Source organism: Bison bison, unplaced genomic scaffold (assembly GCF_000754665.1).
Source record: "Bison bison bison isolate TAMUID 2011002044 unplaced genomic scaffold, Bison_UMD1.0 scf7180017864458, whole genome shotgun sequence".
In the NCBI taxonomy this organism is placed as follows: domain Eukaryota; kingdom Metazoa; phylum Chordata; class Mammalia; order Artiodactyla; family Bovidae; genus Bison; species Bison bison.
Window position 1 is genome coordinate 4833314 of NW_011495020.1, and position 17899 is coordinate 4851212.

At 37.9% G+C, this 17899-nt stretch overlaps 2 protein-coding genes across 4 annotated transcripts in view; one reads left to right on the top strand and one right to left on the bottom strand.

The window, feature by feature from the left end:
- The window catches only part of LOC105002829 (zinc finger and SCAN domain-containing protein 29-like), a 23657-nt gene extending 13688 nt beyond the window's left edge, over nt 1–9969 (bottom strand). For both annotated transcript variants that reach the window (XM_010859653.1, XM_010859654.1), the window contains exons 1-3: nt 7990–9969; nt 3638–3724; nt 1721–2152 (exon numbers count right to left, since the gene is read on the bottom strand). In XM_010859653.1, the coding sequence (XP_010857955.1) occupies nt 1721–2152; nt 3638–3724; nt 7990–8371 (901 nt within the window). In that variant the 5' untranslated portion in view covers nt 8372–9969. The remainder of the gene's footprint in view (nt 1–1720; nt 2153–3637; nt 3725–7989) is intronic.
- Nucleotides 1–17899, top strand: part of PPAT (phosphoribosyl pyrophosphate amidotransferase) — a 41278-nt gene that overhangs the window by 16687 nt on the left and 6692 nt on the right. Inside the window, exons 1-7 of one of the 2 annotated variants that reach the window (XM_010859652.1) lie at nt 7282–7414; nt 9976–10042; nt 14305–14511; nt 15524–15636; nt 15740–15885; nt 16540–16612; nt 17361–17512. In XM_010859652.1, the coding sequence (XP_010857954.1) occupies nt 14308–14511; nt 15524–15636; nt 15740–15885; nt 16540–16612; nt 17361–17512 (688 nt within the window). In that variant the 5' untranslated portion in view covers nt 7282–7414; nt 9976–10042; nt 14305–14307. Of the gene's footprint in view, nt 1–7281; nt 7415–9975; nt 10043–14304; nt 14512–15523; nt 15637–15739; nt 15886–16539; nt 16613–17360; nt 17513–17899 lie in introns of those variants that run through there. The other variant, XM_010859651.1, reaches the window with a different exon arrangement.

Below are 17899 nucleotides of genomic sequence, written 5' to 3' on the forward strand. Positions count from 1 at the left end.
AAAATCACTGCAGATGGTGATTGCAGCCATGAAATTAAAAGACGCTTACTCCTTGGAAGAAAAGTTATGTCCAACCTAGATAGCATATTCAAAAGCAGAGACATTACTTTGCTAACAAAGGTCCGTCTAGTCAAGGCTATGGTTTTTCCTGTGGTCATGTATGGATGTGAGAGTTGGACTGTGAAGAAAGCTGAGTGCCGAAGAATTGATGCTTTTGAACTGTGGTGTTGGAGAAGACTCTTGAGAGTCCCTTGGACTGCAAGGAGATCCAGCCAGTCCATTCTGAAGGAGATCAGCCCTGGGATTTCTTTGGAAGGAATGATGCTAAAGCTGAAACTCCAGTACTTTGGCCACCTCATGTGAAGAGTTGACTCATTGGAAAAGACTCTGATACTGGGAGGGATTGGGGGCAGGAGGAGAAGGGGACGACAGAGGATGAGATGACTGGATGGCGTCTCTGACTTGATGGACGTGAGTCTGAGTGAACTCCGGGAGTTGGATGGACAGGGAGGCCTGGCGTGCTGCGATTCATGGGGTCGCAGAGTCGGACACAACTGAGCGACTGAACTGACTGACTGACTGAACTGAACTAGGTCTTGACATAAAACTGACAAGATTATGTTCACCTGCATCTCCAGTAGTTACTGTGTGAACACAATCATGCCATTGCTTTTGGGCTACTTGATCACTAGTTATTTTACATTTTAATTTCAATGGAGGAGATGTATAGTTTTCTAGCAGACCAGTTTCTTTCCTTGTTTTGTAATGAAACATTTTAGGACTTCTCACCACCATTTCCCAATCCTAACTTTTTGTCATTTCCCTCTTTTTCCCACTCATACTTTTAGGAATTAGGACTTCATTCATGTTGATGTATGGCAGAAACTATCATCATATTGTAAATAATTATCCTCTAATTAGGAATAAAAATAAAGAATTAAGACTATGTCATTTAAGGCTGATATTAAGATCTAGAAACATTGTGGCCACTTGAAGTCTTTAATAACATTTCATCCATTCCACCATTTTACATAGCAAATCTGAAGGAGGCACTCCTGAGTTCAGAGTTCCACAGAGACTGAGGTAGAACTTGTATTTCCTGACTCCTGGCCTAGAACGCATGCAGTTTATTTCATGCAGTCATGTCTTTGTGTAAATTGCATCTCAATTCTTTAGGTTAAACTCATTTTGAAGAATTTTATGATGTGTCCTCAGAGAACTCACATTCTCACAGGTCACAGGTTTTGTATTTTTCTGAGTTTTTCAATGCACTTTTTCTGTTTACTCACAATTTTACCACAACTGATATGAAAAATTTTTTTAAATTTCTGCCATCAGGAATTTTATTTTAGCTTCTGTAAAACTGGTCTTTTTAAACTTCTAGAAATTCAATTTTCTTTCCTTGTTTTGTATAACTCTGTACCATTCTGTGTTCTGATCAAATTTGCATGAAATCTGTTTCATGATAAATTGAGCAGTTAGCTTGTTGAATCTCATTTAGTAAAACCTATTTACCTTAGACTGCTGCTGCTAAGTCACTTCAGTCGTGTCCGACTCTGTGCAACCCCATAGACGGCAGCCCACCAGGCTCCTCCGTCCATGGGATTTTCCAGGCAAGAACACTGGAGTGGGTTGCCATTTACCTTAGACTATATTCAGGTTATTGACCTTTTTCTATATGGTAGCATGATGTTAAGATTACTTTTCTTTGCTTTCCTACCTGTCTGATCCTCTTCCATCTTTACATGGGCACATCCTGTGGCTTGCTCTTCATCTTGGCATTCCTGTTGTGAGTTTTCTGTTTTCTTGTGTCCCAGGATAGCATCCAACTCAGTAAAAAACTTCATGCTTTTAGCCGTGCCTAGGTCTCTAGCCGTTCTTACAATCTTGTATTCATGTTTTAAGTTTTTGTACTTTGTTCTGCACTGCTTCCAATCTCTCTCTATTCCAAGTTTCTGAAGCTTGGCAGCAATTTGTTCAAATATCCTTTTATTTCTCATTGTTCCCTCTAGTTGTTGTTGTATTCCTTGATCAGACCAGATGCCTATTAGAGCCCTGACTTCTGGCACAGTCCAGTGTTTTCCTCCTTCATTTGCTACAGTTGGAATGACAGTTGAATTACTAGGGGGTTCCATTATTGCTGTAGAGTCACCTGTATTGGGTGGGGAGGAAAAGGGATATATGGCTTACATATATCAGACAAGATAAATAATTGGACGCAACATTATTAAAGACAGTAATTTTCTCTATGGGAAATGGAATGCAAATTATAATGTAGCTTTTGTCTTAAACTAGTTGGGAAATCAAAGTACAGAACGTGAATCTGTTCCTTATTGTGATGGTGACTGAGTTTAATAAAGTTGTATTTTTAATTAGTTACATCTTGATCATCTTTCTTCTTTAGCATTTCTTTCTCTTCCATTCTGCTCCTTTAGTATACGGGATTAATGTCAGTGTATAGCAAAAGTTGAATATATAATTTTGTAATATTTACTTCTTTAAAGCAATATAATTATGTATAAAACAGCTTGTTGAAGACAATTTTTCCATAAGTGTGAGCAATTTATTTCCTCCCCATGCCTTTTCTGTATCTAATGATTTCTATTTGCTCCATGTCAGAATCTCCTGGGGAAGCCTTTATACACTACTGCCCCCATCCTTTATCCCCAGATTGTGATTCTAGTGTGCAGTTCAGGATTGAGAGCCAAGACTATTCATGAATGAAGGACTTAGAAGAAGCACATTAATAATCGGTGCTTCTTAACTCTTTGTGAATATAAAAGATGTCCCATTGGTTAAAGACCAAATGCCATTTTAAGAGAAGTATTATATCCTTTTAATGAAATGTGCCAGAAATTTCATAATGCATTAGGCAGAATGTCTCCACTTAGTTATAAATCCTTTAATAACTTTGTGTTAGATCTCTGCACAGTTTTGCAACTCATTTTACGATAAAGACATTTCTTGACATTATATTAGTTATTTCACAACCATATTATTTTACTCAGATTTCATGTTTAATAAAAAGGTGGTTTGGACCTCAGCATCTATAACATTAGTCATTAAAAAAAGAATACCATAGTATTTACCTGGGTACGGAGGTGTTTTATTTTGTGCTGTGTTTAATGTCTTTGTTTTAAGATGGTTTTCATCTTAAATGTTAATTTAATTTTAAGATGTTCTTATTTAAAAAATTTTTAAAGATGTTTTAAATTTAAGATGTTTTTCATCTTAAATCAAGTGAGCACTTTTCCTCACTTGCATTAACTTGCAGTAAGAATTTATAAGCAAGAATGGGACTTATGTTGACTTTTTGGGTGAATAAAATCATCCTTGACTTCATTATGGATTTTATATTATTTACTTTCATATGTAAAGTTCTACTTTTCTTAGCCTCCAGGATAGCTGAAGTCATATGCTCATCAAATATTAAGTACCACACTTACTATGTGTAATTTTGGCCATCAGATTCCTTACTATATTTAAAGCATAAAGACTGGGGATTTGAAGCTAATATTTCCAAAGTATTTCTACCGGGAAAAAATTACCCATTTTCTCAGATTTGATGTCAGTCTTACTTTCCAATTTGATATAGATCAGTTTCATTATATTTTTGAGCAGCCTGTACCAGACCTACCTAGTTCCATTGGTCTGACTTGAGAAACCAAAAGTAAAGGATTTCCTGAGATGTCTTCCTTGTCTTCTGATGTAACTGACATTTTGCCTGAAAAGAGAGAATTACTTTTAGAAATAAGTGCCAAGGAAAATTAAAATTGGATTAACAACTGATAACACTAATAGTTTTAGTTGAATGTGATCATATTCATGAAGGAGCATAGATTTATGATAGATGTTTTTTAAAATAGTGGTATAATATGGTTTAAATATCTGTATATATAAAGAGAAATCTAACTTCCTCCACTCTGTTCTGACATTTTGAGCATCCCCAAGCATTGAACTTTCTGAGGATGGTCACAGTTAGTTTTCAAGTTAAACTATGTCTTTAAAGTGAGATATTTTTTCATTTTTGTATTTTAGGTGCCTCAACATAGTAGGCCCTTTAAGTGATACTGTAATGTGAAAGAGAAATCCTGCAATGTGATAAAGTAAAAGAACCCTGCCAACCTTAAAAGATGAAGATGTCCCTTCTTGATTATATCATTTCTATATGTTTTTCTGCTGCTGCTGCTAAGTCGCTTCAGTCGTGTCCAACTCTTGGCGACCCCGTGGACTGCAGCCCACCAGGCTCCTCCGTCCGTGGGATTTTCCAGAATACTGGAGTGGGGTGCCATTGCCTTCTCCCATGTTTTTCTAATGCTGTTTTACTAACAGAATTAGCATTATATTTTACATGAATGAGATCAAATGTTAGGTATGATTTTAATATCACAAACATTCATTTAAAATCACTATTTACCACTATAATTACAAGGTATTCCATTAAAGAATAAGAAAAGGAATACTGTTTATCATCTTAAAGATTATATTGGGGATTCTTACATTAAAAGAGAAAAGTGAAAAATAAGGGAAGTCTCAATGATTTCAAGTGGCATGGTGGTTTAGTCGCTAAGTTGTGTCCTACTTTTGCAACCCCATGAACTGGGAACCTACCAGGCTCCTCTGTCCATGGGATTCTCCAGGAAAGAATACTAGAGTGGGTTGCCATATCCTTCTTGAGGGAATTTTCCCGACCCAGGAATCAAACCCAGGTCTCCTACATTGCAGGCAGATTCTTTACCGACTGAGCTACAAAGGAAGCCCGTAATTCAATTAAAGTGGCAGAGTTACATAAATTTAAAAGGGCTTCCCGGGTGGCACTAGTGGTAAAGAACCCACCTGCCAGTACAGGAGACAATAAGAAACATGGGTTCAATCCCTGGGTTGGGAAGATCCCCTGGAGGAGGGCATGGCAACCCACTCCAGTATTCTTGCCTTGAGAATCCCATTTGACAGGGGAGCCTGGTGGGCTACAGTCCATGGAGTCACACAGAGTCAGACATGACTGAAGCGACTTAGCACAAAGCACATGCACATGATTTTAAAAATCGTCATTTTAAAGTTGAGTTTCACAATTATTTGAGGCTAAGTTGCAGTTAGGGAATGTTTTTGATTTAGTTGGGAATATGGAAAATAAAAATCTTAAATTACATAAGAACTCTCTTTAGAGAGAAGAAGAAAAGATACTGACATCCTCAGGTAATTTATCGACTGAGCTTGATGAGAACAGCAAGGAAAGGTAGGGCTTACTATTCTTTTATCTGCTTTAGGGCCTGCTTCTGTTTATTGAAAAGGTCTTAGAGCTGAACATACAGGTGGGGGCAAAAAAGAAATACCTCTCTCCACCTTCTTCAGGAAATTTTTTTCCCTCAGGTTGATCGTTCCTAGCAAGAATCCCAAAATTGTGTGCAGGGGACCCACACGGTGGAGATTTTAAATCGAAACCCTTAAATCATTATTCTTAATGCATTTGTATACAGTAAGAAAAGGGAAAGAGTGGAAATTGGTCATTGAAGGAATGTGATACAGAAGCAGTAGGCCAAAGGTATTCTGAGATTGAGGATGATTATAGTTTTTAGAAGATGAAGCCTCTTAGAGTCCTTTCCCAAGGCTTAGTCAGGCTACCTGCTACCTAACAAAAGGGACCAGATCCTCTGTCCTTGAAAGAGGACCACTTGCATGAAACAGGTTGATCCCAACAGTAGAAAACACACATTCATTTCCTTGCCTTCTTTTTACCATACACCAATAAAAATTTTGCTGGTTCCACCTTGGAAAAACCAGAAGATGTCATAAATGAATCAGAATTGGAGAAAGAAGGGCTCTCTAAGTCTTAGAAGGGCTTCCCTTGTGGCTCAGCTGGTAAACAATCCGCCTGCAATGTGGGAGCTCTGGGTTTGATCCCTGGGTTGGCAAGATTCCCTGGAGAAGGGAAAGGCTACCCACTCCAATATTCTTGCCTGGAGAATTTCATGGACTGTATGGTCCATGGGGTCGCAAAGAGTCAGACATGACTGAGCGATTTTCACTTCACTTCACTTAAAGCCTTAGAAAAGAAGCTATTTGACTATGTTAAAACTTTTGACTTTTGTGGGCGAAATAAAAATCAGCCAAAATTGTAAGGTGAAAGGAGGTCATGCAAATTTTTCTAAGACCTTAACTGACATGAACAGTCAGTTCATAAAATTGAATAAATATATATAAAATGTTCCACAGCACTTTTAATTAAACAAATGCAAAGTAAACAGTTATTGATTGCATACACTGTTATATGTGGCTATGCATTTATTAGATTAGCGTAGTAAGTAAATAAGTGTTAGTCGCTCAGTCGTGTCCAACTCTTTGTGACCCCATGGACTGTAGCCCACCAAGCTCCTCTGTCCATGGAATTCTCCAGGCAAGAATACTGGAGTGGGTTGCCATTTTCTTCTCCAAGGGATCTTCCCAATTAGGGATCAAACCCTGGTCTCCTGCATTGCAGGCAGATTCTTTACCACAGAGCCACCAGGGAAGCCCCAGATGAGCATACTCCATTATTTATTAAATCAGCAAAGTCTCCCCCCACCCCCCCTTCTACAAAAGGTACAGTTTCATTGTTAAAGTACAGTTCTTTTGGAAAGAAGTTACTTTAGTAATAGGTTTCAAAGTAATCATACCCTACACGTTGACCAGAAATTGAACTTCTGGTAGTCTATCCTACTGGGATCATTTTAAATTGCATAAAAAATAATTGGTTGTAGGAAATTCCCTGGTGTCCCAGTGGTTAGGCCTTGGCTCTTTCACTGCTGGGGCCTAGGTTCAGTCCCTGGTTCGGGAACTAAGACCCCACAAGCTGTGCAGCAGGGAAGAGGTAGTAGATTATACCATATATAAGGGGGAAATGACAGTAGATACCACAGATTTTGACACAGCTGAACAACTCAGCACACACAACAGCACAGATTTTGAACTAAACAACTCTGCCCTAAAAATAGCAACTCTGGGACTTCTGGTGGTTCAGTGGCTGGGGGGCTGGTTCCATCCCAGGTCAGAGAACTAGATCCCATCTGCTGAAACTAAGGGTTCACATGCTGCAACTATCAAAGATAATGAGTGCAGCAAGTAAGACCTGGTGCAGCCAAAATAAATTTTTTTTTTTTAATGAAAACTACTACAACTCACTGTTAACTCAAATGATAGTGTTTTGTAGCAATGAAGTATTTTTTAATTAAGGTATGTACAATTTTTTAGACTACAGTATAGTGTAATATAAATTTTATATACACTCAGTTCAGTTCAGCCTGTCAGTCATATCCGACTCTTTGCAACCCCATGGCAGCACGCCAGGCTTTCCTGTCCAAAAGTCTGTATGACTTGGCTTTGTTGGGATATTTGCTTTATTGCAGAGATCTAGAACCCAACGCACAATATCCTCAAGGTATGTCAGTATTTAAATCATTTAAACATAAATAATTTAACCTATCAAATCTATTTGTTTTACTTTCTGTTAAAATGGAGACGTTCTTCTAAACTAGTAATGACATTTTTATCAGTTACTAGTATTTTAGTGCTTTTGTTTATAAATTTAGGCAAGTGGGAACATTAATATAGAGCAGAAAGTTCTGTCTTATTTTGGACCTGGGAAAACAACAGTTGAGCAATACCTAATATATTTTTTTCAGTACTCATAAAATTAAGATTAAAAATACTTTCAGAACCCAAGCCATTTTCCAAAAACCATATCAGACATGAGTAAGGAGCAGTTGGCATTAACAGTTGGTACCATTTTAATGTGTTTGTTTTTTTTTATTTTACAGATTTTTTGAATGGTGGCATTATTTCAATTATTTTTTAAAATTAATTTTTTACCTTGTGCAAAATAGCATATACATACAGGTCAGTTGTTTTTCTCACCCTTGATATTTCAGGCTATATTTATCATATGAACTCAGAAGTCTGGTTCTCTTACGGTTTGTTAGGTAAAAACAAAAGAATGGTACTTTTTCTTTTTACCTTCGGTGGTCTCTGGGACTGCACTTGGGCTCAGCGTTGCCAGGCACCTGTCATTTGCATCTTCCTCTGTTAATGGTGTGGCAGGTTCATACTGCAGGATGGCATCCAAATCATGGAAGAACTTCATAGTTTTAGAGCTGTCTCCAGAGTTGAGGGCATATTTAACTGTTCTGTATTCATATTTGAGATTTTTGTACTTTGCCCGGCACTGTTTCCAATCTCTGTATACTCCTAGTGCTCGCAGCCTTTTAGCAATGTAAATAAATATTCCTTTATTTCTCAGTGTTCCATAAAGTTGTTTTCGTATATTTTTTTCTGCCCAGACACTTAGCAAAGCTTTAACCTCTTCCTCAGTCCAGTGCTTTCCTGCTCCACTCTCCATGTTGAAAGTGACCTGGAAATGATTCACTATTTCTAGCCAAGGTTTTGTTTCCTAGGAAACCAGACGGCTGGTTGTCAATAAGCTGTGAAGAGCTGAAAGGATCTAGTTTAACTGGTTCAAGCTGCCCTAGGGGAGTAACTTGAGAAACTGCCAAATAAGCAGGCTTCCTGATTAAAGAAGCCTGGACCTAAAGGATCCCTAAGGTTACTCATTTCAGCTTTAAAGAACAAATTACCCTTGAGACAAAAAGGAAAGAAAACCTTTTTTGTGTTTGTTTATTTCTAATTTAGTATATGATTGTTGATTTTTTGCTTGTTTGTTTTGGAAATGGTTGGCAGAGGTTCTTTCTGCCACAAAGGTTTGTGACTAAGGTTATTTTTTTTCCCTCTGATATGAATCACTTAGTTCTTCTGACATTGGTTAACCAAAGACCACATGATTTCACCAAATAAATTAATCTTAAGTCACAAATTATTCAGTTGTATAGGATGTATAGTATTATGCATGTCTGTTTTCAGCATAATAGTTCATAGTATGTAATGCATTGGTAATTTAGCAAAATTACTTCACTTTTAATTTTCTAGATTTTTTACTTTGCAAATGCATTTAATTTTGTAGTTTCTCTTGTCATTAAAATGCCTATTATAATTTTAGAAAAGATCCTTTGTACCAAATAAATCATGTTAGTAATTGTTAATGTATATATGGTAGAGATTTACTTTTATTTCTACCCTGATACATATTCTTTGGAACAAAAATTTGTTAACAAACATCTAGTATTTATAGCACTTGTTCAGAACTACTAAAAATTGTTAAGTAGTGGAGGTTTTAGTTTATCTTTTGAGTTTATACTCCACTGTGGTTCAGATCCTTTAAAGTCTTACCAGTGTGTTACCCTACTGAGCTAGAAACCTAGCTTCTGGCTTTCTCTGTATTCTCACCTAATAGCATTAAGTCAGGAAATGAGATACAGAGTGCCTGATCAGCTTAGGGCTTTTTGAAGCAGCATTTGTTTTCTGATGAAAAAAGAGATAGTTATTTGTCAGAAGAAATTTGGGAAGTGCAAAAAAGCAAAACAAAACAAAAAAATGTAATGATTCCAGTACCCACAAACATTTTACCTGCTATTTTATTTGGGGCTTTTAATTTTTATCTACATACTCAACCTTATTTAGAGGTCACCTATTAAAGAGGTTACAAGCACAGGGTCTGAAGTCAGGTTGTCTGTGTCCTAATCTTGGCCATGCCACCATTCTCTGTGTGATACTGGATGAGTTAATTCTGTTTCTTTAGTGTTGTCCTTATCTGTAAAATGTGAATAGTAATCATAGTTACTACTTCGTTGGATTGTTTTGAAAGCCTAATAAATTGGATCATTCGTATACATGCTTAAGACAGTGCCTGGCTTATTAGTCATAACTCAGTCTCATCTGCTCTTCTAATCATTGTCATCATCCTGAGTGGAAGTGGCACTGGTGCTAGTGGCATTTAATGTGTCAGACTGAGTTCGTGGATGTTATTGAGAAAAGCATGTTCCGTAAGATCCATTAAGAAATTGATCAATGGGGTAAATTTAACAGTTTGACACCTTTTTATCTTCACAGGGGTCAGGAGAGTGCTGGTATCGTGACCAGTGATGGCAATTCCGTACCCACATTCAAAACACACAAGGTATATTTAAACATTGAAAAGTGTTGATGATAAAAGTAACAATAGTCAGAAGACAGCTAATATATAGGGGGGGGGGACTTTGAATAAAAATAATTTGTATGTAGAAACATAGTTGATCCTTTAACAGTATAGGAACATATTTTGTATGTCATATGTATTATATATAGTGTTCTACAATAAAGTAAGCTAGAGAAAAGAAAATATTATTAAAATCATAAGGAATAGAAATTACAGTACAGTACTGTCTTTGTTGATACAATAAGCTTATGTTGACTGTTTATAATGTAAGTTGTCGGTATCTATGTTAGTATAGTCTTAAGTTGGTACAGAACACTGTGGACGGTATATGTATTGCTAACATAGACCTCGAAAATGAAAAGATAATGTGAAAAAATTCCTGTTTAGGGTATAACAATTCATACATTGATAACAAAGAAATAACAATATGATTGCTTTTTGGTTGCCTAGCCTATACACTACTAATAAGTGAATTGTTATAAAATATCATTACTTTATGCCAGTGTAAGGATGGGCTATCCACTTTAACACCAGTCTTGCACATAATGTTCTACACATGGACTGCTTAGGTGACGGTGATGGTACTGACACAAAAATGTCCATATGGTTTTCACCATATAGTTATTAGATTTTCACACAAAGCCTCTCACACATCCACAATGCTGCTGCTGCTAAGTCACTTCAGTCGTGTCCGACTCTGTGCGACCCCATAGACGGCAGCCCACCAGGCTCCCCCGTCCCTGGGATTCTCCAGGCAAGAACACTGGAGTGGGTTGCCATTTCCTTCTCCAATGCATGAACGTGAAAAGTGAAAGTGAAGTCGCTCAGTCCACAGTAAGATAACTTTATTAACTGTACAATATGATGATTAATCACTGTTCATTAAATTGAAGTGGATCATCATAAAGTTCTTCATCCTAGTAGTCCTCGTTCATGATGAGTGGGCTGAGGAGAGGTTGGTTTTGCTGTCTCGGATGTGGAAGGAGATAGTGGAGGTGGGAGGGGAGGCAGGAGAGGAAGGCACACCGGGTGTAGCTTGATGGATACATCATAGTTTCTGTCTCACTTACTTGGTTTTTTACTTCTCTAAACATGTTTCTGTACAATACCATCCTTCTACCCTTTGCTTTAGTTTAGTGCCCTTAGAAAGGTCTATATCGTAAAATAAGTCAAAAGCAGTCTTAAACAATCAGAACCCTTCTGCTGGACTGTCTGATGTCAGTTTGTTTTCTGGCACTGCTTTCTTCATGTTTTCTTCCTCGTCACCTGGCACTGGTTCAAAAGCACTCATCTCCATCAGTTATTTTTAATTTTTTGCCATATCCACAATCTCTTTTGTGATTTCCTTGATTAGTTCTATTGTAAATCCTGTGAAGTCATGCACAACCTCTGGACACAGTTTTCTCTGGCATGGATTTATTGTCTCAGGCTTGATGGCTTTTACAGCTTTTTTAATAACGACAGTGGCATCTTCAGTGGTGTAATTCTTTCAGACTTTCATGCCATTCTTTCTGTTGGGGTTGTCTTCCATGGCACTGACAGTCCTTTCCATAGAGTACCATGTGTAATGAGCCTTGAAAGTCCTTATGATCCCCTGACATCGAGGCTGAATGAGAGATGTCATGTTTGGGAGCAAGCAGATCACTTCAGCCACTTGGCTTCAACACTGTTGAACTTACAGGGTTCTGAGTAGCCAAGGGCATTGCCCAATATCAACAGAACTTTAAAAAGCAGTGCTTTACTGGCAGGGTACTTCCTGACTTCAGGAATAAAGCATCAGTGAATGGTACCAATCCAGAAAAAGAGTTCATGTTGTGCAAGCTTTATGGTTCAATCATGAGTTAGAAGACTAGCAGCTGCTGTTTATCCTTTCCCTTCAAGGTTCAGGGGCTCGAAACTTGTAGATAAGGGCAGTCCTAATTATAAACACTACTGCATTTGCATAAAACCAGAGAGTTAGTCCATCCTTTCTGGCCTTAAATCTTGATGTTTTTTAAGCCAAACTTCTCCCTAAAAATCTCCACCCGTCCTTCACTGACATTTAATTCTCCAGCTTTAGATCCTTCACCTTCCTTTTGCCTTGTCATCATTTAAATAACTACACTTTTTCTCAAATCTTATTAAATAGGTATGCCTTTCTTACAGCGATCCTGAACCCACCTAAGAGCTGCATTTTCAATATGAGATAAAAGAGTGTTTTACAAAAAGTACATAGTGTTTGTGCCAGCTGGTATAGCTGCAACAATGGCTTCATATGTTTCCCTTTCTTTTTTTTTTACAATGGTCTTTATGCTGGATTCATTTATCTTGAAATGGCAGGGCCACCACAGCTGTAGGCCACAATCTACAGGAGACCTCAAGCAATGCAACTTTTTCTTGTAAAGTCACGGCTTTACTTCTTGAGAGCACTTCCAGTGTCACCAGTGTCACTTTGTATGAGTCCTGTGGTGTCATTCAAGGTTTACAGTATTGCACTGAACACGAAGAAAAATACTCAATAACTGGGAGAGGAGACTTTTCACTACAATAAGCAACTTAATGTAGAGATGAGTGGCTCACCCAGAGGTGATTAACATCAGATGGCATACTTGCATTCAAGTGGATACTTGCAACACTTGAACTCCCCACAATATTAACAGGAGGTGGCTCCAAAATAATTTCAGTAGTGCAGTATGGACTACAGTTCATTTTATGCAGTTACTTAATACTGCACCCTTATGCTTGTTTACATTTCTTGAAAAAGCAGATAGCACCAGTTATGGTTTGTGTTTTTTGTGTGCATAAGTTTTGATAAATGTTAACATTTTATAATAGGTTTCTGTATATTTTTATGGTAGTAAATGATAAAATAGATTAGTATCTACAAATATTTTATGCATCCATGACATACTCAGTTTCTTAAATTTTTTACTCTAGGCTACATGGCTCACTGTATTTTTATATCATTGCTAATCTCCAAAAATTTTTTTCTGATATATTTATTGGAAAAAAAAAAATCCATGAATAAGTGGACCTGTGCAGTCCAAGCTGTATTGTTCAAGGGTCAACGTTTTTATTTGTTCTTCTATGGTGCATTTCTCTCCCAGTGATAATTTGCTAGATTGACTCAGACAAGTTATCATTTATTTGAATACTTTAACATACTTTGAATTTAAAATTATAATTTAGTTGATTATAGTTGACAGATGTTACCACTTAGTACATCTGTTCTTCAATGTTTTATCAAGAAGTATCATATGAAACGGAGAAGGCAATGGCACCCCACTCCAGTTCTCTTGCCTAGAAAATCCCATGGACAGAGGAGCCTGGTGGGCTACCGTCCATGGGGTTGCTAAGAGTTGGACATGACTGAGTGACTTCACTTTCACTTTTCACTTTCATGCATTGGAGAAGGAAATGGCAACCCACTCCAGTGTTCTTGCCTGGAGAATCCCAGGGACAGGGGAGCCTGGTGGGCTGCCGTCTCTGGGGTCGCACAGAGTCGGACACAACTGAAGTGACTTAGCAGCATCATATGAAACAGGTGACTCAGTAGGTAAAGAATCTGCCTGCAGTGCAGCAGACTCGGGTTCAATCCCTGGGTCAGGAAGATCCACTGGAGAAGGGGTTGGCTACCCATTCCAGTATTCTTGCCTGGAGAATTCCATGGAGAGAGGAGCCTGGAGGGCTACAGTCCATGAGATGGCAAAAGAGTCAGACACGACTTAGTGACTAAACAACAATCTTATAGAACAAGCATGATTAATTTTGTTATATGAATTCCACCACAGATATATATTTTAATGCTTTACAGTTCTTACAATTAGGTTAGTTTTTTTTTTTTTTTTTTAAAGATTAGAATTCTGAAGCACAGGGAAATTAAGTGAACTTCATTTTCTAATTTGGAATTGTCTGAGCAGAAGCTTATAATAGTGCTGCTGCTGCTGCGTCGCTTCAGTCATGTTCAACTCTGTGCGACCCCACAGACGGCAGCCCACCAGGCTCCCCTGTCCCTGGGATTCTGCAGGCAAGGACACTGGAGTGGGTCACCATTTCCTTCTCCAATACATGAAAGTGAAAAGTGAAAGTAAAGTCGCTCAGTCGTGTCCGACTCTTAGCGACCCCATGGACTGCAGCCTACCAGGCTCCTCCATCCATGGGATTCTCCAGGCAAGAGTACTGGAGTGGGGTGCCGTTGCCTTCTCCAATAACAGTGCTACTAGTGTTTTTTTTCCTAAGATGAGCTTTTATTTTGACTTTGCAAGGGAATGGGTCTTGTAAATCACGTATTTACTGAAGACAATTTGAAGAAATTATATACTTCAAATCTTGGAATTGGACACACAAGGTATGCCACAACAGGAAACTGTGAATTAGAAAATTGCCAGCCCTTTGTTGTTGAAACACTTCATGGAAAAATAGCTGTGGCACATAATGGCGAATTAGTTAATGCTGCGCGCTTAAGGAAAAAGGTAAGGGTGTTTTTTTTTAATGCTTTTTTCATGATTGTGATAAATTATTGAAAAGAAGTATGGAGGATCTTGGTAAAGTATATTATCTTGTTGTTGCCACCTGTTACCTAATTGCAAAGGACAACTGTAACAGAATTACCCAGAGTACTTGTTCTCATTACAAATTCTAAGATATTCCCCCCAGAGTCTGGGGTGGGAATGAGGTGGCTTAATCTGCAGTGTAATATGCTCCTGAGGTGATTCTGATGCATTGTTTTGGAATAGTGATTTGGAAAACTGATTTATTCCCAGAACTTTGTCCTACCCTCTTCTTAGGCTCTGGCATTGTCATTGTAATAATAAAGTTTTTTGCTACCAAATGAAAACAAATTTTTTATTAAATCAAAAATATGAATATGAAGTAAAAATTATTTTAAAACTCACTCTTTAGAGATCACCACCAAAAGTTCAATTATAAACAACACCTTGTTCATTATTTCTAGACCTAGCCTCTTAGGCAGGTACTCAGCTTCATCTCAGCACGTTTCACTGCATCGGGGCTGATCAGTGAGGGTAGGTAGCCACCATCACCACCGCCAGCAAACCTGGGCTGAAAGTCCCTACCGCAGTGTGCCACTCTTACGGGAATGTGTCCTGTTTGTCAGGAGTGGACTGAAAAAGTTAGAACCACAATCCCAAACCCTCATGCCGTCCCCATCTGCCTCCCCACCTACTTACTGCAGGTCTACATTCCTCCAAACTTCGTTTTCAAAGGCTTTCCTGTATACCTCCTAAAGCACTTTTTTATCCCCCTGTTTGAAAAGCTTCAGAGACTTCCCATTGCCTCCAGCAGTAGATATACAGTATATTATTAGTATATTATTAGATATATATACCTACCATTGGTAGAATGCAGGATTTCATAACAGCATCCACACAATATCTGATCTCTTTCTGTGATGGCAGGCTCTTGGGTGAAGGGTGAGGTGAAGTTTCTCCTCTATTGATTATGACTTTTCTCCTTTCTAAATAGCTTCTGCGTCATGGTATTGGTCTGTCAACAAGTTCTGATAGTGAAATGATCACCCAGCTACTGGCTTATACCCCTCCTCAGGAACAAGATGACACCCCAGACTGGGTAGCTAGGTAATTATAAAAGTAGACTGAGCTTGCAGCTGTGATAATGAGACCTTTGTCTTGCATGCGTTTATAATGAAAATTATTCATTGAATTATTTAACTGATTGCAGGATTAAAAATTTAATGAAGGAAGCACCCACAGCATATTCTCTGCTTATAATGCACAAAGATGTGATTTATGCAGTCCGAGATCCCTATGGAAATCGTCCTTTATGCATTGGTCGCCTTATTCCTATTTCTGATATAAATGATAAAGGTAATGAACGTCAAAAGAAATACAATAATTTCATAATGCTTTTCCAAGTCATTGTCCTACTGTTGGCACACCCTGAAATCTTTAGGTATTAGGAACTTATTGAATAAAAAAGCTAGGTAAAAAAGAAAAAAGTGGCACTTAGTTTTTTCCTCTTTTTTAGTCACTCCAGGTAGGACGTGGGATCTTAGTTCCCTGATCAGTAACCGAACTCGTACTCCTTGTATTGGAAGCACCAACTTTTAAACCACTGGACTGCCAGGGAAGTCTTGGCACTTAGTTTTTAAAGTACATTTCCTTGAGTATTTCTGAGGATGAGCCACTTTTAATACATTTAATGGGCATTCCTGTTTTGTCCTGCCTGAACGGCCTATTCATATCCTTTGCCCAGCTTTTTCATTTGTGCAGTATGATTTCAGTGATTTTCTTTTTGACTTGTCAGATGTCTTATTCAAGCCATGAAATCATTTTGTTTATAGGAAGCTTGTAATCTTATCTTTGGCACTAGTCAAATGAAGAGTTCTTAAAGTCATAGTCATGGATAGTGTATGAGTTCTTTTGTTTATAAAATTGGTGTTTAACTGTTCTCCTAAAATAGGTAGCCTCTTTTAAATTTCTTGAATTCAATAACTGAATTGATTGTCTTGTGATTTACAGGAAAAAAAACATCAGAAACGGAAGGATGGGTGGTGTCTTCAGAATCTTGTAGCTTTTTATCTATCGGTGCAAGGTAAATTTTGTAGCATTCAGCGTAACAACTTTTCCATGTCAATTAAAAAAATTTTTACATGAAAGTTTTGCTTCTAATGTCTGCCAAAACACATGCTTTTAAATGCAGTTTCTTTTGTACATTGTGCTCAGCAGTTGCACTAACATTAATGTCCTGGTTTAGTTGCTAAGTCATGTCTGACTTCTGTGAACCCATAGACTGTAGCCCACCAGGCTTCTATGTCCTTGGGATTTCCCAGGCAAGAATACTGGAGGGGATTGCCATTTCCTTCTCCAGGGCATCTTCCTAACCCAGAGATCGAATCCATGTCTCCTGCATTGGCAGGCAGATTCTTTACACAGAACCACTAGGGAAACCCTAACGTGCCAGTAGTACCTTCTCATCCTGGAACTGGGATCTTGTTTTCAAAATACCGTGAGACCTATTTTAGAAAGGAAGAATCTCCTCAACAAGGAATAGTTAAGAGCAAAAAAATTTAAGCCAGGATAAAAATGTTCTCTTTAACCTTCATTCTGTTACAAATCAATAAAATGCAGGACTTTTATTTTTTAAAATTCTAAATTCAAGTGTAGGGTAGCAGATTTATAGAAATTACTGTTGAAGGAATACTGTCTTTTTTAAGCCAATAGACTTTATATTAAACTGAACCCTTTTTCCATTATAAGGAAAGGGACTCTGTGTTCTTTATAATAGATATTAGCCTTAAGGACTGGTTTACTTCAAGTCTCCTTTAACATTGTTTCCCAAGATATTACCGTGAAGTCTTGCCTGGAGAAATTGTGGAGATATCCAGACATAAAATCCAAACTCTTGATATTATACCAAGGTCTGAAGGAAACGCAATGGCTTTCTGCATCTTTGAATATGTTTATTTTGCAAGACCAGATAGTATATTTGAAAGTAAGTAAAATATCTCTAACTATTGATATAAATCTGTTATCTCATTGAAACAAAAAAGTGCTTGGGCCCAAAGGCTTTGAAGGCACAGTTATATGTTGTGAAAAGATCACAGTTCCTCTGTCAGATTTTTTTCCTTTTTGGAGTAAAGATTATGATTTTTAGCTATGTATTAAGGTTAACTTTTTTAATTAATTAACTTACATTTATTTGGCTGCTTCGGGTCCTAGTTGTGGCCCCTCAGAGCTTCATCATGTCATGTAGGATCTTTGTTGTGGTGCATGGACTCTTGGGGCAGCGCACCAGCTTCAGCAGCACGCTGGCTGTCTAGTGGCTTCAGTCGTTGCAGCAGCCCGGCTCTCTTGTTGTGGCATGAAAGGTTCCGAGCCC